The following is a 23,925-nucleotide window of genomic DNA, read 5'->3' as shown; positions in this document are numbered from 1 at the left end:
TCTTCTAACCGGTTCGGTAGATTTGACGAACCGGTTCTACCGAATAGGTGCGAACTGGTAGGAACCCACCTCTGCACCCAACTGTCAGGTGGGAGATAACTTCAAAAGGCATCACCAGGATGGAATGCTGGACAGTTAACCTTGGCGGGAAACTCCCTTCCTCCACATGCGCAATGAGATGGTCAGGACAGCATCTAGAATCTTCCTCTAGCACATCATGATTCCCCTCCCAAATACCATGCCCCCCCCTCCCCGTTTCAATGGCAGCCGAAGCAGCAGCAGACAGTGAGTTTCTGGTTAGGGACCCCCCAATAAGAATTGTGTTTATCTCTCAAAAATTATAATTCTTCATGTACTTGTAATACGAGTTGGAATTTTCCACTGCAGGGAATGTCATGTACAGTTCATAATGCAGTTGTCTACGTTGTGGGTGTTTGTTTATTTATCGAATCCAGACTCTGTCCATCACACTTTCCTTATTGGCTCTGGTCAGTTTACAGAGTTAGTCTTTGTTTTGTGTTGTGAAAAGAGTTGGGAAAAACTTTTTTTTTAAAGTAACACATGTCAACCCACAACGCAGATTTCTTTCATTTGCACCTGCAAGGCAATAAACGAAAGATTAAAAGGGAGGGACATGATGCAAAACAAACTGTAAGATATTAAATGTGTACTTAGCACCGCTTTCAGCGGCTTCTTGGTGCTCTAAGCAGGACTAGATTGCAGTATGTGAGAAGAGTTGTTATCTTTCCTCCCAAAATAATGGGCTATGATAAAAATGAACATTTCATGATTGGTGCAGATTAGAAACTCGTGCTGGTGCCAAAGGATAGTTCTCTTCAATGCCAAATAAAAAGGGGGGAATTTTATCGGTAATCGTGGTATAGATCGTAAAGTGTTCTGACCCCCCTCCTCCTACACCAAAGCACACCGAGACAAAGATACTTCCAGGATTTATTGACACACAGAATGTGGTTCCAAATCCAGAATGCAGCTGCGCGAGCGATACTGGGTGTACCGAGATACACCCATGTTACACCCATCCTCCGCGAGCTGCACTGGCTCCCTATCAGTCTCCGAACGTGCTTCAAGGTGCTGGTTATCACCTTTAAAGCCCTATGTGGCTTAGGACCCGGATATCTACAAGACCGTCTTCTGCCATATACCTCCCAGCGTCTGATAAGATCACACAGGATGGGCCTTCTCCGGGTGCCGTCGACTAGACAATGTCGTCCGGCGGCTCCTCGGGGGAGGGCCTTCTCTGTAGCTGCCCCGGGCCTATGGAACGATCTACCCCCAGAGATCCGGACCCTCCCCACTCTCTCGGCCTTCCGAAAGTCTACTAAGACCTGGCTATTCCGGCAGGCCTGGGGCTGTTGACCTCTTGAATGAGGTCCAGCCCCACTAAGGTTGAGTGCATGGTGTGTCTTTTAACTTGCTTTTCTCTCTATTTTAAATTTCTTAGTATTCTTTTTAGAGTTGTTTTATGTAAGCCGCCCAGAGTCCTTCGGGATTGGGCGGCATATAAATTCATTAAACTTTGAACTTTACTCATTTCCATCTATTTCTGATTATTTTCTGTCCATCCCTGTGGCCATGATGAGGAGAGGAGAATTGGGAAAGCCATAGAGATAAGCCCCTTTTTGGAACTTTGTAGAATTTTGTTTCAGGCATGGACGTTAGAGGGGAAATTAATCTTATAATAAGTTCAGACAAATGGGGAAGATGAATGACTTGTATTACCAAAGAAAACTGGATCTCTTTGGGGTTGAGTCCAACCCTATGGAGTTAATTAACTACTGTAGATACAAACTCTGTTTTGGACATCGTTTCTTCCCTTCTCCAAAACCTGTCAAATATATCATGCAAATAGTAAGAATGATTTTCAGTTCCTGAACTTTCAGAAAGACTGAACTGCTTCTCCCTTTTATCTATAACAATGAGATAACTCCAGTGATATTCACATCGAAGTAGGCATGTACAAGCTCATAAAACAGGGTGTTTTTTTTACCATGATGCTGCCATGGCCTTCTTGATTGTTTTGACCCCCCCTCCCTACTAGAAGCTGCTGCATTGTCCATTTTTTATTATAAAAGCAAAGAAAGCAACTTGATTTCAATCTCTTGTCTGAATGAACACCTGATTTTTGTGCACAATTCTTAAGCAAGAAAATTGCATTTGATTACAGGTTTATTATTTGAAACTCCTTTAGTACAAATGGAATATGCTCAAACAACTACCTGCTGTATTTTGAATTGATTCACAGAGTCCTCAAGGGCAAATAATTTCAATAATCTGTCCTAGAGGTTACCGTGACATATGTCAAAACGGCCAAATAATTACTGTTCGAAATAAGCTGCTTCTCCAGTAAAATCACGAATGGGGGCTTATTCACTTGAATAGCAGCAGCTAAGATTATGTCAGTGCACGGCAAAGCCTCTGCCTTTCCCTAATATTGGTTCAGTTATATACCAACTCAAAGGAAATGACTCGTCTCAATTAAAACAGCCAAATTGCAAAAAAAGTACTTTGCATATTTCAAATACAACTGTTATGAGTCAGCCTGTTTTTTTTCCTAACATTTCATCTGAAGAAATTTACCGGTATATTTTGCTTCATTTGGGTTTCTTTCACATTCACACATTCATAAGAAGGGGCTGTAGGCCCTTCTGTTGTGGCCCAGCAGGAGCCGTTGGAGCTGCCACCAGACTCCGACAGCGAGGGGCCCTATGAATCAGCTCTGGAGGATGCGGAGGATCCTGGACAGGGTTCTGACTCTGAGCAGGGTACAGAGAGGCTGGTTGGCTACCAGGAGGCACCTGAGCCTTGGACCAGTGGGGAGGAGACAAGGGAGAGTGAGCCTGAGGTCAGCAGTGAGTTGTTCCTGGATGCCTGGCACCGAAGAGCTAATAGGCGTCAGGAACAGTTGGGCAGTTACAGGAGGTAATTGCACTCAGCTGCTGGTCATTAGGCTCCTCTCCAGACTATAAAAGGACTGCTTGTGCACATGCCCCTTTTGCAGAAGTCAACGCATTACCGAATGTTGGAGAACAGTATTGTGAGCCTGGCAGACTGGATTGCTTCCGCGGCTTATCTGTGTTGGATTGCTGCCAAGGCTTATCTGTGCCGGTTTGCTGCCAAGGACCTGTCTGTCTGTTAATAAATTCCGTAAAGCATCTTTGACTCGGAATGTGTTGGTGTGGGACGAGGGGGGTCAGAAGACCTTCAATCTGAGAAGCATCTTTGACCTGTATCAGGAAATAAATCCCTCAAGGGGAGTAGCTGACATGAATAACCTGCTCATAAGAATCAGATTTGGAGATGATGGTTGCAAGTGTGATGTGTATTCTGATACAGAGTAACATCGATATAGGGAAAAGGCTCCATTCATCGACTGGTTCTGCATAATAAAAGTAATCCAAAAAGGTAAAAGCTACTTTGGGTCCATGCTTCTTCTATCTATTTAGGAGATGGGGGGGAAAACAAATGAGCAGGCAGCATTTGCAATAGTACCCAATCAAAATGTGGCACCTGGGGTCAACATCAGAGAGGGGCTTCTTTTTGGTGGAAAGGTGGGTGGGGGATGTTTGTAAAGCACAGCTATGTATTCTATGTCAATCCCAACAATATACATGTTCTCCAGATGTACCCTGCCAATTGTGGTGTAAAATTATGTTGCTACTAAAACCAAAGCTAAGGGACTTCCAAATATTTGACCCAGGGATTGCTCAGGAGGACTGTGGTGGGTGCTTTTCTGTTGCTTTGTTTCCTACAGCTACCTTAGAGAACAAGTTGCAAGTTTCCACGGTGTGAGAGCACTGAGCACCTGGCTACTTCAGAGATCTATATCGCTGTATTCCTACAACAGTAGAAAGCTAGCTGGCCTTCACAATAGTTGTCTCTCTTTATGGGGAAACCTTTCATATAGTACGTTATTGGCCCTATTTGCTTGGGATATGTCTACGGCTGGCCCAGTGGTGGGTTTCAAAAATTGTTCGAACCTACTCTGTGGGTGTGGCCTCCTTTGTGGGAGTGGCTTGCCGCCCATGTGACCGGATGGGAGTGGCTTGCCGCCCATGTGACCGGATATGAAGATGCCGACGACACTTGTCAGAACCACCTTAAATTACCTCACACACAGCACTGGCATGCATGAGAATATGATGTAAACTTGTTTTTTTAAAGGCATCTTTGGTTTGCGTTAAAACAACTTCAACACACGCAATGTTCTGATTGCACCACAAACGCAGGAGTCATCCTTACCTTTCACAGAGGCACTGAGTTTTATAAATAGGAGCATGATAGTGTAGAATAATCCTATCCAAGGACCAGTGGTGGGTTTCAAAAAATTTTGGAACCTCTTCTGTAGGTGTGGCCTGCTTTCCGGGTCCACTGGTGGAATCTCTTCTAACCGGTTCGGTAGATTTGACGAACCGGTTCTACCGAATAGGTGCGAACTGGTAGGAACCCACCTCTGGGCTGGCCCAACAGCTATTGATGGCTGTTCGTTGTTTCTTTTTGAGAGAAACTGGAGACAAAGCCTACAATTTTCAGCCCGCCTGAATTGCCTTCTGAGGCAAGAGCCTAACCCTGCTCTTTGAAAGAGCTAATGCCGCCATACAACAAATCTTTGTACCGTATGTTTTTGTAAGAACCGAGTGAGGACTTTGGTGCAATTGAACCCATTGGAGCACTCAAGTAAATGGTCCAACCTAATTAATCTTATTAAACGTAATAAACAAAAAAGTGTGTTAAAAGCCATTTTCACAAGAGTTGCTCTTATGCTACATGCTACATTACTACAATTAATATTAAAACCAGGAGTACAGCTCTCTGACTTTCCTAATGTTAGTATGACACATTTTCTTCCTTTGAATTGTTCAAGGTATAAATGAATGTTGTGCTGAACTCTGCTTCTTGTTCAGGAAAGGTCTTTACTTCGCCAACGAGCGACAATGTTTTTGTACCTTTTTCGAAGAGATTATAAGATTAAAAATATTCTCAGAAAGAGAGGTTTCAGGAGGCGGCTGATTTTTCATTTGTTTACTCTGAAAAATGCCCAGTGTATTTGCTTGTGGCATGCACCCAGTGGTGGGATTCAGCCAGTTCGCACCTATTCGGGAGAACCGGTTGGTAACTTTCTAAGCAGTTCAGAGAACCGATTGTTGGAAGAAATCTCCTTTTGCTTTTTTCCACTTTACAGGGCTAATCCTGTAAGGAAGGCAGGAAGGAAACATTCTGGTGTTGTTTCTAGCCTAATCTTTATTGACCTGCTTACAGAAACTGCCTCTCCAGTTAACCCTTACTACATTGTAACAGCTAAGGCGAAGCGCCCATCGACCTGAGTGACCTTGAGTTGGCCACACCCACCCAGTCACATGACCACCAAGCCCCACCTACACTGATGGTCATTAGGGCAGAGAACCAGTTGTTAAATTATTTGAATCTCACCACTGCATGCACCAGGATTTTATCCTCCATATAGCTGGTTGCTTACCATTTCAGAATTAAAATTATATTGTACCAGCAAGATGGAAGGAAGGAAGGAAGCAAGCTATAAGGAACTCCTACAGGAACTGTGATCCAGCAGAGCAAGGGGAAAACGTTATTTACCACTTCTAGCAGATAAGGAAAATAAGGGGAACTCTTATCCCCTTCCTGTAGACTTTCTAAACCAGTTCTTATCTCTCCTCCTATTATTTCATTCTGCTGAAAATAAAATCATAACACATAGGAAAAATTTAAAGGGGAATAAACCACTAGGCACAATCCTAATGCAAATAGATCTTAGATGAGATGAATGCGAAGGGTGCTGCTGTTGTGACCAAAACTTCAGACACCAGCATGAAAAATCCAGATGTTAGAGGGAAAAAAAAATCCATCCAGCAACATAATATCTCAGAATTATTTTCAAAGGAGATAGCAACCATCTCCTTTTTCCTCTGATGAGATTTAAATTGAAAAACAGGGTAAAAGAGAAATATGCTTTTAGGAGCAGTAAAGGAGATGGTGGGAGATTCATCTTCAGTATGCAGTCTTATTAAGGTGAGAATCCAGGAAGCTGTTTTCAGGCAATTTAAATTAATTTGTGCAAAAGATAAATTTTAAGGCATGCTGTGACTAAGCAACATGGCTGAGCATTCTTTGGAAATGTGAATGATGCCAGTATATTAAGATCTGTTTCCCTCACTAATTAGAACATATGACTCCCTTGCAAAGCAGAAAGCAGAAGGAGAAAACACCATTCGTTCTTATTAGCAAAGCTTGATATTAATTTTAGATTATACTAAAAGCAAAGTTAGCTGGCACATTCTTTTTTAGACACGGTTTAAGGGCAAATTGGGCAACTTATAGTAAAAGTACAACTTATAGTATCAGTTATTTATAAAAAGAACAAAGATTGGATATGAATCAGAGGTGGGTTCCTACCAGTTCTCACCTATTTGGTAGAACTGGTTCGTCAAATCTACCAAACCGGTTAGAAGAGGTTCCATCAGTGGACCCAGAAAGCAGGCCACACCTACAGAAGAGCTTCCAAAATTTTTTGAAACCCACCACTGGTCTTTGGATATGATTATTCTACACTATCATGCCCATATTTATAAAACGCAGTGCCTCTGTGAAAGGTAAGGATGACTACTGCGTTTGTGGTGCAATCAGAACATTGCGTGTGTTGAAGTTGTTTTAATGCAAACCAAAGATGCCTTTTAAAAAACAGGTTTACATCATTTTCTTATGCATGCCAGTGCTGTGTGTGAGGGTGGTTCTGACAAGTGTCATTGGCATCTTCATATCCAGTCACATGGGCAGCAAGCCACTCCCATCCAGTCACATGGGTGGCAAGCCACTCCCACAGAGGAGGCCACACCCACAGAGTAGGTTCGAACAATTTTTGAAACCCACCACTGATATGAATAAATAAATATACTGGTAATCCCTGAATCTCTTTTGTATATCTGGAAACTAAGGCACAGTTTCTTGCAATATTAATGCAAAGCAGATGAAAACAGAATTTAACTATCAAAAACGTCCTCAAAATTCCCCCCACTCACCCAGCCCTGCCCGCCTGTATAATGTGATATTATTCACTTTCCAGATTCTTACAATGTAGTTCCTGGTGGTCATATTCCAGTTCTGTTAGAAAATAACCCAGGTTGCAACTGAGCTGATTTTAATATTTTCTTATAGCTGCAACCTTTTCTAACAAACCCTCTTGATTGCTTATGAAAGATGAGTTAACATCTTTGTAAAATATTGAATTTAGTCCTCCAAAAAAAACCCAGAACCTAAAATAAACACACCGAAACAAACTCAATCACATACAAAGAGATGCTTGTATAAAGGATCCATAAAAGCTGGACTTTTCTAGTCATTTTGTGTTTCCCTCCCTTTATTTGCTCATCGAAGTCTTAAAAGGTTTTAGTAGAATACAACTCTTGGTTTTATAGTATCAGAAAAATAGTTCTACTGAAGTTCTACTAATGCAATGTCTGTAGAGTGCAAGATTATTGCTATATTCTCCTCTGCCCACAATTTATTTGCTTCATTTAATAAAAAAACAAACAACTTTGTCATGCAGAAGTCTCTGGTAGCCTAGTGACTAATAATCCTCTTTCCAATGGAACAGCTGGCAGATCGATTAAAGTTCTCTGACCCACGGCTCCTGGAGAAGGCAGACTATAAGATGGATTTGGAACCAGACTGGCTCACTGAACTCAGAGCCCGTTATCAACAGTGGGAGGTAAGAATTGTGGGATGGTGTGCCCTTGCAGAGGGATTGATTTGTGATTTTGTGACTCTGGCACTTGAATGATGTGACATCAACATGTTACTGGAATTGATTATTATTTTTGTTATGCCAATTCTATTATTTTTATAGAGGAAGTGAACACATCTAATACTCCTTCTGGGGACACCATCAAAGAAGATTGCAAGCTTACTTATTTACTTCCTTACTAGATTTTTATTCCACTTCTATTCCTTTATAAGTAATTTTATAAGTAATTTTATTAGTAATTAATTTTATTAATTTTATTCTTGTTTTGCAGCCACTTGTACCAATTGTTCCAAATTTCATAATATTCCGACTCTTCTTTATCTTTGAATTTCAGTGTTAATTTGTCCATCTCTGCACAATCCAAAGTTTTTTTTAATCATTAATTCATCTGAGGGGGTATTATTTTGTTTCCAGCATTGGGCAAATGCTATTCTAGCTGTAGTTAGCAGATGTGTTAATATGTACTTAATTTTCTTTGAATATTTCCCTTTGATTTTTTGAACACAAAAATATTGGACAAAAATTTGGAAATGGGTGCAAGAAATTACAGGAGAACAGATAAAATACAAACCCGAAATCTTTCTACTGGGAATAATCAAAGGGCAGTTTCTAGGTTTCTAGCTTGGTGCCTTAACAACTAGACTACTTGATGATCAGTGAAAAGGATTCTTATTTTTTCAAACACAGGAATGAAAGTTAAGATCTGGGACAGCCAAATATGTGGCTTGATACAGCTACTGTGTTTTCTTTATAGGTTTTCCGTTTCCTATTTAATTGTCATTCATTGAAGGTATTAGTTTTAAACTGAGCTGGACTTCAGTATTCTGGGGCTGGCAGACTTGGAATTTAGGGTGTTTTTTTAAAATTGATTCTACATACCACAATATTTATCAGCTGACTGACTGATTAAAAAAAAGCCAAGTGGAACCAGACTCAATTAATACTTTGACGGGAGCCAGCCAGAAAGTCTCAGGACTGTAAGTTAGAGATGATAGTCAAAGTGGCAAACTGCTTTTATATTTTGCAATATATTTTATATTGTTGCCAAAAAAACCCCCATGGATGGGTCAATTTAGTCACCAGGAATCTAGTTCAACTCAAAGGACTGACTGACTCTTTTTTCAATCTTTATAAGGACTGAAGCCAGTGCCGGATTTAGATGAAAAGAGGCCCTAGGCTATTCCACTTATGAGGCCCTTTCACCTCCCATTTTTAAGTTTGTAACTTACATGAGAGACAATAAAATATATCATTACTGTGATATATATCAATATATATCAATATATATAGCTGGCCTCCCGACGGAGGGCGGCTCTGCTCTGCGGCAAAGGCAGCGAGGCCAGCCGCCTCCCCTGCTGTGCTCAGCTGCCCGGCTTGGCCCCCTTGCCCTCACCTGCCTGGCTGCTGGTGGGCTCCGCGTCGACAGGGTGGCTACTGGGAGCGGCCGCACCTCTCGCCCGACCGCCAGTGCCGGGAACGTGGGCGGGCTCCCCAACTGCCGCGGCGCTGGAACGAACTTAACCAATACATTTTTATGTTTGTTTATTAGTCATATGTGTAGAATTTCTCCTTATTTTCGGTTCAGTGTTTTAGTGTTCACTGCTTTTAGAATAGTGTAATTTTAATTTTGCTAACAATTTGAATGTAGTCCGCTCTTGATCTTGAGGCCCTAGGCTGAAGCCTAGTTAGCCTATAGGAAAATCCGGCCCTGACTGAAGCTGAGGAGCGGGAACTTACTGATTCTCAGGCCAGTCAGAATTTTTATGTCAACATTTAACAAGTGTCGTCCTTCATTCTCAAGGCTGGGAAGAGGATGACAAAACATCTACTGACTTAAAAAGGCAAGAGGAAAAGATGTAAAATTTAAAACCCTGGAATAGATATAGATATATGGAAACACACATAGGCAAACTAAGCCTGATTAATTTCCGTGTTCTAACTTGACTACACTAAAGTAATTTATCTAGCTATGAAACTAGTCTTTAGCTAGTCTATGAAACTTCTTCTGTAAATAACTTCCTGCTCCTAAATATGGGATTAGATTTCTGGTGAACTAAGATTGAATTGAATTGAATTTATTAGATTTATAGGCCGCCCAGTCCCGGAGGACTCCGGGCAGCTTACACAAAACAAGAAAAGAAAAAAACAAACAAAATTAAAATAAAGATTTAAAAATTCTCCAACACACATACGTTCAGAGTGGGGCTGGACCCTACATAATAAGGTCAACAGCCCCAGGCCTGCCGGAACAGCCAGGTTTTAACAGCTTTTCTGAAGGCCATGAGGGTGGGTGAGGTCTGGACCTCTGGGGTAGCTGATTCCACAGGGTTGGAGCAGCCACAGAGAAGGCCCTCCTCCGAGGCCCCGCCAGCCGACACTGTCCGGCTGACGGCATCCTAAGGAGGCCCACCCTGTGGGATCTTATCGGCCGTTGGGAGGTATGCGGCAGTAGGTGGTCTCGCAAATACCCTGGTCCTGAGCCATGTAGGGCTTTAAAGTTAATGACCAACACCTTGAATTGCGTTCGGAGACCAATTGGCAGCCAGTGCAGCTCGCGGAGGATAGGTGTAATATGGGTGTATCTCGGTACACCCAATATCGCTCGCGCGGCTGCATTCTGGACTAGCTGTAGTCTCCGAACGCTTTTCAGGGGTAGCCCCATGTAGAGCGCATTGCAATAATCCAGCCTTGAGATGACAAGGGCGTGAGTGACTGTTTGAAGTGCACCCCGATCCAAGTAGGGCCGCAATTGATGCACCAGGCGAACCTGGGCAAAGGCGCCCCTGGTCACAGCCGACAAGATGAAGAGCCAAGGTGGCGCAGTGGTTAAATGCAGCACTGCAGGCTACTGCTAGATCAGCAGTTCAGCGGTTCAAATCTCACCAGCTCAGGGTTTGCTCAGCCTTCCATCCTTCCGAGGTGGGTAAAATGAGGACCCAGATTGTTGGGGGCAATATGCTGACTCTCTGTAAACCGCTTAGAGAGGGCTGAAAGCCCTATGAAGCGGTATATAAGTCTACTGCTATTGCTATATTGCTATTGCCCTACCTGGTGTAAAATCTAAACCTAACCCTAATTACTTTGATAGTGGTTCAGGTTGTCATAGACACATATTATATTTTATTTTCACCACAATGGAGCTCTATAGTGAAATGTAATCCTATGCAGTGAATAGGGGAAGGAGGAGTCAATTTTTAAAAAAAATTGATGTAAGGAAGACCCTCTCCCAAGAAAAACAGAGGCAGAGTTAGTTGGAGAGAGAAGTAATTCAGATATTTATTTAAAAATAAATCAGCTGAAGAATTGTTTAACTAAAAGTCTCAGGCTTTTATAATATGAAAAGCAAAATAGGAGTTGGAACTCTTAGTCATTCTGCAGTGATAAAGGCTTCTCAACATAAGTAACTCTTCAGTCATATGAAGTCCTGTAATTTGCAGATGGATTTGATTTTAATAACTCTGTTTGGAAACTTGTTCCAGAATGGCCATCAACCGGAATTCAAGAGAAGGGTAAAATTAGATGTGCGCTATCATTTATGCTATGGAAGACCAGATGGTGCAGATTTTTAAATGTCTAAGGTTTTCTGCTGCTGCTAGTAAGGTGGTTAGTTTCTCTTGAGAAAATTTGATGAACTTTGGGTGCCCAAGAGACCTTGTGTTTGGTATAGGCCAGTGGTGGGTTTCAAAAATTGTTCGAACCTACTCTGTGGGTGTGGCCTCCTTTGTGGGAGTGGCTTGCCACCCATGTGACCGGATGGGAGTGGCTTGCCGCCCATGTGACCAGATATGAAGATGCCGATGACACTTGTCAGAACCACCTTAAATTACCTCACACACAGCACTGGCATGCATAAGAATAGGGTGTAAACTTCTTTTTTAAAAGGCATCTTTGGTTTGCGCTAAAACAACTTCAACACATGCAATGTTCTGATTGCACCACAAACGCAGTAGTCATCCTCACCTTTCACAGAGGCATTGAGTTTTATAAATATGAGCATGATAGTGTAGGATAATCATATCCAAGGACCAGTGGTGGGTTTCAAAAACATTTGAAACCTCTTCTGTAGGTGTGGCCTGCTTTCCGGGTCCACTGGTGGAACCTCTTCTAACCGGTTCGGTAGATTTGATGAACCGGTTCTACCGAATAGGTGCGAACTGGTAGGAACCCACCTCTGGTATTGGCATAACTTTCTGGATCTAAAGACAAATCTCTCATTAGTGGTGCAAAAATCCAGAGAAGTGCTAAAGTTTCTGTATCTCTTTTTTGTTGTTCTCATGTCTATCCATTATTTAGATTTGCCTGTTTTCTCTCCCATTGTTGCACCATAGTCAGGAAGAAAGGAAAGGGTGAGAAAAGAAAGAGAGCAGCTAACACTGATCAACGAAGAAGCAAATAAAGCTTCCAAGGCTCAGCACTGGCCATGGAGGAGAAGGTGGTGTAGGAAGTTATCACCCAGCCCTCTCCCAGAAAAATGAAATATCCTAGGAAATATTGAAAAGGCAGAATATTTCTCTGGATGTGAAAAGACAGAAACATGTTTGAAAAGACAGAATAGCTGCCTGTAGCTTCCTGCCCATCCCCACTTTGTCAATGGGCCATTAAGAAGGCCAAGCTAGTCCCTTTAAATAATAAAGACTTCTCCACTGCAGCTCCAGGGAGGGATGGGATTAAAAGCATGATAATATTGGCCCTTTACTCAACTGACCACATGGAATCTGAGAACTCAACCAAACCTGGATTCAAAACACAGCCTAGAGAGTTGCCCCTGCATGGCCCCATGGGAGTCTGACAACCAATCAGAATACATTTCTTACACAGGAACAGGGACTGGGACTGAACAGGTTATAAAAAGCCTAGCAAGCCCCTCCCTCAGCCCTTCTCTTCTTCTCCACCAACATTGAAGCATGTGATCACCTTTTCTATTCAGGGCTCAAGCCATGTGGTCCTGTCCACCATTAAAACCATCTTTCCAAGCAGCCTCCATGTCTCCAGTGTCTTTTTCCCCACTTGGAGCCAAACCCAGCAGGACATTTCTTTCATCAGTGGAAGGAATAGCAGCAACACTAGCACTTCCAAGACTTTTCCCCCTCCCTCTCTAAATTTCATTTAGATGTAAAGAAAAGCTTCCTAGTGGTAAAATACATAGAAGAATCTCCACATAAAGCTGAAGATTCTCTGTTTCTGGCAAATTTCAAGGTCTCTCGTGGGGAGGTTGACTGGTTTTCCTGCACATTGCAGAAGACTGGACTGATCAGTTTCAGCCTGACATTTCCATTATTCCTCTGTGCTGATCTTTTGGCGTGTTTCCAGATAGAGTCTTCGTTTGGGCTACCGTCTTTGGGCTGTAAAAATCCAAATTGCACACTGCAGCAAAAACGGTATTAAAAAACTCAAATTCATTGTTGTTCTCTAGTGGATTGTCTGGGTTTTTGCAGCCTATATTCCACAACCAGGTTTCTTAAGGGGGTAGAACAAGGAATGCAGGTACAGCTGGACAGGCCTCCCATGCCTGGGGACACAAGAGAAGGGACCCCCTTGTATTTCTGGTATTTACACCACTCTTCGATACTGACAAACCTAGAATATTTAGATTTAAGATGGCTGCATAGGAAAATGGATACGTTTGAAGATTTGCAGAAATAAAACCACCTGCCTCAGACAGACTGGTTAGTTCTAGGCATTGTGAATTTTATTATTTGCTTATTTAATTCTTCAATTTATATAGCCACCCATCTCACATTCCGTATGTGACTCTGGGTAGCTCACACACTTTCCAAGGCTGCATTGGAACTGTTTTAATTTTAATAAGGAGTATGCAAATTGAAGAAGCTTGGAGCTATTCAAGAACAAGATTATTAAAGAGGCCGGTAGAAGTTTGCTAAAAAGCATAGCCATCCAAACAAAGGATGGGTAAAAAAAATTTTTTGCTCGGCTATTTCTTTCAGTAATATTTTCTGGTCCCAAAACCACTGGGGCCAAACTATTTATATTTTATTTTTAATAAAGGCTATTGAAAAGGGAATTATCAAAAGATTAAAAATTGGCTTTGGAGGTTCATCCCTTAGATTATTATTACCTTTAAAGCCCTACATGGCCTAGGACCCGGATATCTACGAGACCGTCTTCTGCCGCACACCTCCCTAAGACCGATAAGATCGCACAGGCTGGGCCTTCTCCAGGTGCCTTCAGCTGGACAGTGCCGGCTGGTGGCGCCTCGGAGGAGGGCCTTCTCTGTTGCCGCTCCGGCCCTATGGAATGAACTACCCCCAGAGATCCGGACCCTACCCACTCTCATGGCCTTCCGAAAAGCGATTAAAACCTGGCTATTCCGGCAGGCCTGGGGCTGTTGACCTCTTGACCGAGGTCCAGCCCCGCTTAGACTGGGTGCATGGTGTGTTTCTTTTAATCTGCTCTCTTCTGTCTGTTTTTTAACCTTTTTCTTAAAATTTTATTTCTGTAAGCCGCCCGGAGTCCTTCGGGATTGGGCGGCCTATAAATTTAATAAATAGAATAGAATAGAATAGAATAGACTCTTTCTTCCCAAACTTTCATAATCAATCCTGGAGTAAACCATCTTTATAGTGTATATAAATATAAGGATTGCTGCATCCCCAAAAGTTGCCCATTTTTGTGATAGGGGATGTTGCCCACTCTTTGCCCCATCCTGTTACAGAAGGAAAGCAGACCAAAAGTTTGACAAACTTTATTCCACAGCCATAAGAACCTACAGTGATTTAACTGAAGGGCTTTAGAAGTACTTGTTGTGGGAAGGGACAAGCACGGGGGTCATTCAGAATGTCATGCAAAAATTGCTGAATGTTACAAATATAGATAAAGAGGTCACAGCTGCATTCTAAAGTGAGAATACATGCAAAATATAATGAGGATTATATTTTTTTTTGAGAACCAGTTTGCAAGCTTGATGATTCTGCCAAATCGTGAGAAGTGTCTTGGAGACCAACAGCTGTGCAGTGTGTTTAAAATTGATATAAAAACTAAAGGAAATGGGTTTTCAGAAGTTGTCTAAAAAAGCTTCCAGAGTGCATTGCCTCCAACTGACTACAACATCTTTGGCAGCAAGAAATTAGGCTTCTAGGAGAATTTTATAGTTAGCAACCAGCACAGCGGCAAAGAATGTAAATGGCCAAAGAAGCATCTGTTGAAATAGACGTAGTATGTTTACGAGGAAAAACAACATCGAGTCTTGCAAGGAAAAATAAACCATTCTTTCAATAAACTATGGCTTAAAGAAAGAGGTCTTGCCTAATTCTGGCCAGTTCATCTGGCCAGAATGATATCAGAGTTGTTGCCAAACTAAAAGCAGAACTGGGAAAGCGTAACTAGAGTTACTCTAGAGCAGTGTTTCTCAACCTTGGCAACTTGAAGATGTCCGGACTTCAATTCCCAGAATTCCCCAGCCAGCGAATGCTGCTCTAGAGTGTGGAGTAACTAAATGATTGTACGCCAAGAAGACTGGCATAGTTTGCATATACTTAAAAAAACTTAAAAAAAAACCCTGTACAAGAGAGAAACCAACCCTTCTCCATGACCCGTCAAAACCGCGCCCGACTAAACTACGTCGCTGATGTCATCAACAGGGTGACAACAGCCAGCACAGAGAAAGAAGGGCGCTTTAAATAGCGCTTTGAAAGCAAGCCGATTCAACTTAAGGTAAGGGTTAGGGTTAGGGTTAGGGTTCGGTTTAGTGTTAGGTTAAGGGTTAGGGTTAGGGTTAGGGTTAGGGTTAGGGTTAGGGTTAGGGTTAGGGTTAGGGTTAGGGTTAGGGTTAGGGTTAGGGTTAGGGTTAGGGTTAGGGTTAGGGTTAGGGTTAGGGTTAGGGTTAGGGTTAGGTTAAGGGTTAGGATTAGGTTTAGGGTTAGGTTTAGGGTTAGGTTAAGGGTTAGGTTTAGGGTTAGGTTTAGGGTTAGGTTTAGGGTTAGGTTTAGGGTTAGGTTTAGGGTTAGGGTTAGGGTTAGGGTTAGGTTAAGGGTTAGGATTAGGTTTAGGGTTAGGTTTAGGGTTAGGTTAAGGGTTAGGTTTAGGGTTAGGTTTAGGGTTAGGTTTAGGGTTAGGTTTAGGGTTAGGTTAAGGGTTAGGTTTAGGGTTAGGTTTAGGATTAGGTTTAGGGGGGTTAGGTTTAGGTTTAAGGGTTAATTTTAGGTTTAGGGTTTACAGCGTGCTTCTGTCTCCACGCTGTTGTCACCCTGTTGATGATGTCAGCGACACGGTTTAGTCGGGCGTGGTTTAGTCGAGGGTGGTTTTGTCGGTGAACCATTCTTCTCAATAGAAATAGGGTTCTTCCATGATTTTCAAAATGAGCCAGTCGATTAGGTTCATTTTAGGTTGAATTATATCATTTGGTAGAATTTTCTTTAAACAGGACAAACAGGAATTTAAAGGTCTCTTGGGTTGTTACAGTTGAAAACATCTACAGCACTTGGAAGATGTTTTGATTTTTCAGAAATGGCAACTTAGTCTAAAAGCCTAAGTCAAGATTGCCCAAACTTTTTGGTCCTGTAAAAGCTGTAATTTTCAAATAGAACAAACATAATGTAAATTACCTCTGATGCTTGGAAGAGTTTACATATCTGGGACATTGCAGAAATGAATATGAAATGAGCCCACATCCAAATAATATGGAAGCTATTTTAAAAATAAACTATTCTACTATCTTTAATAGAACTAGCAAGCTTGGGGGCACGGTACAGAAATTTAAAAGGTGTCTACATTTGACCAAAGATTTTATCAAACTAACTTTAAATATACTGCTCAAAATGTACCATTTGATGGTGGGGACAGATGCAAGATAAAGTTTTTAGATGTGTCAAGCATCTCTTAACTGAAACCCTGTTATTGGTATTCTATAATGTCAACCAGCATCCTATTATTATAATTCCCAACAACAGCAGCTATGAAATAGGAGGAGGAGGAATGCTCCAAAAACTTAAAGGGGAGCTGAGGTCAAAAGTCTTTTCTAAAACATTTACAGATCCAGAAACACAATATGCCCAAATTGAAGGCAAGATTTTATGGGAATGTGGAATCCTTAGAGCTATATACAGACCAGAAGGAATTGGATTTCCCTGATAAGTTGCAAATATTTAAATTTGCTTGGTTACCAATGAGATGCCAGAGTCTTGTCCTTGAAATATTGTAACCCTCATATTGAATATAGTGGCAGATGAGCCGAGGTGGCGCAGTGGTTAGGGTGAATACTGAAGGCCACTACAGCTGACTGTTATCTGCAGTTCAGCGGTTCTAATCTCACCGGCTCAAGGTTAACTCAGCCTTCCATCCTTCCGAGGTGGGTGAAATGAGGACCCAGACTGTGGGGGCGATATGCTGACTCTGTAAACCGCTTAGAGAGGGCTGAAAGCCCTATGAAGCGGTATATAAGTCTAACTGCTATTGCTATTGCTACTTTATTTTGGCATCTGCTATAATTTGTGATCCGGATTTACTGAAACTTTCAGAAGAATTGATGATTGCTTTTAGATTCTTTTATTTGGTAATGTATCTGGATCAGTGATTGCAATGAAGAATGTAGATATGCATCTGTGCATGCAGTGTTTTGAATTGTTTGGAGAAATATAACTTTGCACATAATAGAGCTGCTATCACTCTTTATAAACCTAATGGAGAAAAAGTGGTCTAAGCTGCAAAATGAATTTCTAATAGACATTCACATACTCACCATATTGAACATATAATATATAATATAATTAGTCCTAACCTATATGGCATTGGTTTCTCAGGATCTCAAAGATGCATCAAATTAGATGATGAAAAAGAAGGTCAGAACAAGCCATGCAGGAAACATCCTATGAGTAAAATAAAACAAACAATTAATAAGTAATTTCCTTATTTCATTTGTTCATAAGATTTATAAACTGCCTCGCTCCAGAGGAGGTAGGTGGAGTGACATCAGATTAATTTTAAAAAAGCAGCAATCTTTTTATTTTCAGGAATTTCCAGAAACATAGTCAAACTGGAGAAGTTTGCCAGCAGCCCAAAACTCAGAATTTGAATTAATATCAAAAGATATCAATGTTCAACCTTGATCGTCAGATTCAGGTTCCTAGTCTTCAAACAGGAAAGGCATGACTGTAGAGAGGAAGTGATTCAAAAGCTAATACAAGTAGAAACTGCTTTCTGTAGCTAGAAATAGCAACCATGTGTAGAGTAGACAGTGGTGGGTTTCAAAAAATTTCGAACCTACTCTGTGGGTGTGGCCCCCTTTGTGGGAGTGGCTTGCTGGCCATGTGACTGGTGGGAGTAGCTTGCCAGCCATGTGTTCTCTCTCTCTCTCTCTCTCTCTTTCTCTCTCCCCTTCCTTTTGTCTCTCTGTCCCTTTTTCCTTTTTTCTTTCTCACTTTTTCTTTCTTTTTTTCTTTCTTTTTTCTTCTTTCTTTCTTTCTTTCTTTCTTTCTTTCTTTCTTTCTTCCTTTCTTCCTTTCTTTCTGTTTCTCTTTCTTTCTCTCTCTCTCTCTCTCTCTGTGTGTGTGTGTGTGTCAGTGGTGGGTTTCAAAATTTTTTGGAACCTCTTCTGTAGGTGTGGCCTGCTTTCTGGGTCCACTGGTGGAACCTCTTCTAACCGGTTCGGTAGATTTGACGAACCTGTTCTACCGAACTGGTGCGAACTGGTAGGAACCCATCTCTGAGAGTAGACTAATACCCATAAATGGGGTAGAATAATCTCCAGGTGCTATTTAGTGCTCTGTTTCCTACCTCAGAGGTAGGAAATTGAAACTATTAATGTTTTGTCTATTTCCTAGTGCAGTGTTTTTTTTAAATTTAATTTAATTTTATTTTCCAATGACTTATTCTTTAGATTTTCTTTGCATTTAATGTTTTATCCTACATTAGTCCACTGTGAGTTGCTTGGCAAGCAGGCAGTCGTATACCTAGAATGAATAAGTAACTAAAGAAACAAATAAATAGGGTAAATTCGTTATTCTGACTTGTTGAAATTGAGGAGTTTCTGTTTTGTACTTGCTTATGTGGTGCCCCAGAGCTTATACCATTATCGGGATTTGGATTTTATGTGTGTTTTCTCTCATATCTAATTTAAGGATCAAAGAGAGTTTCCCAACACCACATCCATCCAGCCAGAGGTTTTCAGAGGCAATGGATCAATATCAGGTAAAAGAACAAAGGAACAAATTGCGCCAGGCGTACCCAGAAGGTGTATCTTAAAATGCATCCGATTAAACCAAACTAAACTCTTTCAAGTTTGATTTGAAACATTTGAGAACTGAGTTGGTTTCAAGTATACATGACACTTGGAAAAGGGGATTTTAGGTTGAAAGTCTGCCATTGTAATTACCTATGTATTTGTCCAGGAATATAGACAGTAAGCCCTAATGCTACCATTGAGAGATGGAAGGAAACATAGTGAAATTCACAAGACTGTACATTTCTCCTAACTGTGACCCTTATAAAGCCTTCTAAAAACAATAGCTTTTGGCCATGGCTTTTTTTTGGGGGGGGGGGGCAGGGCATATGCTAGTATATTATGATGATTGTCCTCTCCCTATAGAGCCGAGGTGGTGCAGTGGTTAAATGCAGCACTGCAGGCTACTTCAGCTGACTGCAGTTCTGCAGTTCGGCTGTTCAAATCTCACCGGCTCAGGGTTGACTCAGCCTTCCATCCTTCCGAGGTGGGTAAAATGAGGACCCGGATTGTTGTTGGGGACAATATGCTGACTCTGTAAACCGCTTAGAGTGGGCTGAAAGCCCTATGAAGCGGTATATAAGTCTAACTGCTATTGCTATTGCTATGAGGAGAATTAGCAGTTAGCAATAGCAGTTAGACTTATATACCGCTTCATAGGGCTTTCAGCCCTCTCTAAGCAGTTTACAGAGTCAGCATATCGCCCCTACAGTCTGGGTCCTCATTTCACCCACCTCGGAAGGATGGAAGGCTGAGTCAACCTTGAGCCGGTGAGATTAGAACCGCTGAACTGCAGATAACAGTCAGCTGAAGTGGCCTGCAGTACTGCACCCTAACCACTGCGCCACCTCGGCTCTTTTGTAGCCTAATGCAGAATTCAGAAGGTTGCTTCTGAAAAGAATGAATTTGCTTTTTGGAATCTAATTCTGTTCTCCCTCTCTTTTCTACATTTCACAAATCTTTCAGAGAGCTGTTTTTTGCTTTTTTTTAAAAAAAAATATCCATCAGTTTTGCATAGAGGCACTGTACCTGAGAATTACTGGTGGAAGAGATAATCCTATTTGCAGTCTGATCTTTCTAGAAATTTAAGCCTTTCAATGGTTATGGTTACAAATTATAGTTACAAGGCCAATCTTCTTTTAAATTAACCCATTTAAGATGTAGTTTTTAAAAACCTCAATAAGATAATTTATTCCTCGCCTCTTTTTCTGATCTATCAAGTGGGAATGATACTAGTATTCAAATTTGGATTATCAGGTTTGGCGCCTCATTTTGAGTTTGCGCAAGCTGGGGTACCCTGGGAGAATCTAGAGCATCATCCTTGTAGACACCCATCACCTGTTCATTCAACTGGGCACCAACCAGATGTGGATCAACAGCTGCATATCTATTCTGGACATGGACATCCTTCAAAGAGGACAGATGCTAGTTTAGAGGCTTGTTCAGCAGAAAATGACCAAAATTCCACTCTGTCTCTAGGAGGTCTTTCAAATGACCCTTCTTCACATCTGAAACAGCCACCAGGTAAAGATGGGTGCTTCTGCAGCTGTTATCCATGATGTTCTGTCAGTTGACTTTAATTGTAAGAAACTATGGGGCCACCTTTATTGTTTGTTCTATTGCACTTTATTCTCCTCTAGTGGACTGCAAGAACATTAGGGGTAGAGAGTGAAGAAATTACTGAAGTAAACAAATATATTTAATCTAGAAAAATAGTGTATGTGCATATCAAATTCTATCTATCTATCTGTCTGTCTGTCTGTGTCTGTATATATATATATACATATCTATATCTATTTAAAGTCACAACCCCTGGTATGCCCAAATATGGGAGGAGGTTCACTGCTTCCATTCTCTGTCCATCGGCTCGTCATGAGACCATCCAGACAGAAACCCAATATTTTTACTGTTTCCTTTGTTACATTTGTGTTGATTTGTTATCAGCACAAATACAACATATCTGTATCTGTATCTGTATCTGTATCTGTATCTGTATCTGTATCTATCTATCTATCTATCTATCTATCTATCTATCTATCTATCTATCTATCTATCTATCTATCTTCTATCTATCTATCTATCTATCTATCTATCTATCTATCTATCATATCATCTCTCTATCTCTCTATCTCTCTATCTCTCTATCTCTCTATCTCTCTATCTCTCTATCTCTCTATCTCTCTATCTCTCTATCTCTCTATCTCTCTATCTCTCTATCTCTCTATCTCTCTATCTCTCTATCTCTCTATCTCTCTCTCCCTATCTATCTATCTATCTATCTATCTATCTATCTATCTATCATCTATCTATCTATCTATCTATCTATCTATCTATCTATCATCTATCTATCTATCTATCTATCTATCTATCTATCTATCTATCTATCATATCTTCTATCTATCTATCTATCTATCTATCTATCTATCTATCTATCTATCTATCTATCATCTATCCATCTATCCATCTATCCATCTATCCATCTATCCCTATCCCTATCCCTATCCCTATCCCTATCCCTATCCCTATCCCTATCCCTATCCCTATCCCTATCCCTATATCTATCTATCTATCTATCTATCTATCTATCTATCTATCTCTCTCTCTCTCTCTCTCTCTCTCTCTCTCTCTCTCTCTCTCTCTCTCTCTCTCTCTCTCTATCTATCTATCTATCTATCTATCTATCTACACACACACACACACACACACACACACGTGTTTAGTAATGGATTATATACTACTTAAGGAAGGCACAAAAGAAGAGGAATAATTGTTCATTCAAGAATAAAACACAAGACAACCACAGAATTCTAAGTAGCATTTCAGTTTTAAGTACATTTGGTAAACCACCATATTCTACCGCTGCTGATTGTAATGATCTAGAAATAATTAAATTAGACAAGTGAAATTCTACATTTAAAACTCAATTCAGATAACTAATTTCAAGCGTGTCTCTTTTCGCAAATATTGTTGATCATGCCAGGCTGTATTTATGCATTAAAACAATTTCTTTTTAAGCCTTGAATGGCAGGAAGACAATCCTTATCTTGATGTTAAATCCCAAAGGCTCTTTGAAAGACAGGAGCATTTGCTAATCCTTTGGATTTCAGGGTAGTTAGGAAAGACGTGGATTGTTTGAGAGAGAAGGATGATATGTTTTGATGGGTGATATTGAAGGCTGTGTAAATAGTGTGGGAAAATATTGTGATGAAAACGCCCTAAAGAAGAGAAAATAAGAAATATTTGAATATGGAGAAGCGAGCCAGAGATCCACCTGCCTGTATTACTCCATTCCACTTTAGTTGGTCTTTTTCTACTCACCTGTTCTACGGCAAATCATTGAAATCCTGGAGATGTTCCATAAACATGTAAAACCTATTGGTTTTTTTGTTCCCTGAACTCATACTGCATAATGTGGGACTTTTGGATCCAAACAGACAGAATCTGGCCCACCACATGCCTGACATTGCTATGGTGGAAAGAAAAAAAGTCTGGTTTATTGATATTGCAATACTAGGTGATGCACAAATTGAAGAGAAACAGCTGGAGGAAATAACAAAAGCGTGATTTGCAAATTGAATTTGAGCAATTATGGAGGAAGAAATCAATAGTTCTACCAATAATAATAGGAGCCCTTGGAGCAATACCAAAAGGGCTGCCTAGATATGTGGGAATTTTCAGCTTATTAGATCTGAATATCCTGATTTTGCAAAAAAGCCCACTCTACTTGGAACTGCCTATATACTTAGATGCTACCTTAACAGTTCTTAGGTCCTTGGTTAGTACTTGAACGGTTAAATTTTTACCGGTTCCAGACTGTAAATCTGAGATTTTAAGATTAACCATAACAACAACAACAACAACACACTATTGTTATAAAAATGATCTTATTTTGGCTCCTCTATCTTCTACTCAGCACTATCATGCTTGATAATAACCATTTCATTATTTCCAAAGACGGTACTGCAATAATTCTGCCAATTTCCAAACGATTCCTGTATGTTCTTGCTTGGATCTAAATGGCACTGTGGGTCAAGGTGGTCCTACCACAAAACCGCGCTCGACTAAACCGCGTCCGACTAAACCGCATAGCTGACATCATCAACAGGGCGACAACAGCGCGGAGACAGAAGCACGCTGTAAACCCTAAACCTAAAATTAACCCCTAAACCTAACCCTAAACCTAACCCTAACCCTAAACCTAACCCTAACCCTTAACCTAACCCTAACCCTAAACCTAACCCTTAACCTAACCCTAAACCTAATCCTAATCCTTAACCTAACCCTAAACCTAACCCTTAACCTAACCCTAACCCTAACCCTAACCCTTAACCTAACACTAAACCAAACCCTAAAGCTAACCCTAAACCTAATCCTTACCTTAAGTTGAATCGGCTTGCTTTCAAAGCGCTATTTAAAGCGCCCTTCTTTCCCCGCGCTGGCTGTTGTCGCCCTGTTGATGACATCAGCGGCGCGGTTTAATCGGGCGCGGCTTAGTCGAGCGCGGTTTTGACGGGTCACGGGTCAAGGTAGATATTATCTCTGAGACTGTTGATGGCTCTTTATGTGTCTTTTGCTCCTAAGAGCTATGGAGATGGCTCCAACTTAGTTTAGAGTTACTACTGGGCATACCTGCTGGTAATTCCTCTGTGCCATAGTCCCAGTCCATGTACACCTTATTTTCTTCACAGTACCAATTTGTCTTGCTCTTCAGTTGACATTTGCGATTGCTTCTAGGAGAAAGAAATCATGTAGGGAAATCGGGTCACAGATTGGATTCAGGAAACGTCTACGAAAGAGCAGCGAAGGAACAATGAGACCCTCCTTTTTTTGGCCTGCTTTCTAAAAGCACATTAAACTGAAGGTTAAAATAGATGTGACATTAATCACAATGGCTTGATGTTTTTGTTGCTTTGTAAATAAAGAGCCAGGCCCTGCTATGAAACATATGCATTGTTCTTTTTATTTGCCCAGGTCCCAA

General features: G+C 41.1%; 1 protein-coding gene across 1 annotated transcript in view; it reads left to right on the top strand.

The window, feature by feature from the left end:
- SEC16B (SEC16 homolog B, endoplasmic reticulum export factor) overlaps positions 1–23,925 on the top strand; it is an 82,393-nt gene that overhangs the window by 42,492 nt on the left and 15,976 nt on the right. Inside the window, exons 17-19 of the mRNA XM_087726816.1 lie at positions 7,625–7,738; positions 18,847–18,916; positions 20,205–20,471. Of these exons, the coding sequence (XP_087582942.1) occupies positions 7,625–7,738; positions 18,847–18,916; positions 20,205–20,471 (451 nt within the window). The remainder of the gene's footprint in view (positions 1–7,624; positions 7,739–18,846; positions 18,917–20,204; positions 20,472–23,925) is intronic.

The sequence above is a fragment of the Thamnophis sirtalis genome, unplaced genomic scaffold, assembly GCF_051295495.1.
Source record: "Thamnophis sirtalis isolate CommonGarterSnake01/CBP01778 unplaced genomic scaffold, rThaSir2_p1.2 scaffold_12, whole genome shotgun sequence".
NCBI classification, from domain to species: domain Eukaryota; kingdom Metazoa; phylum Chordata; class Lepidosauria; order Squamata; family Natricidae; genus Thamnophis; species Thamnophis sirtalis.
Note: the sequence above shows the minus strand (reverse complement) of the source record. Positions and strands in the feature narration are given on the sequence as shown.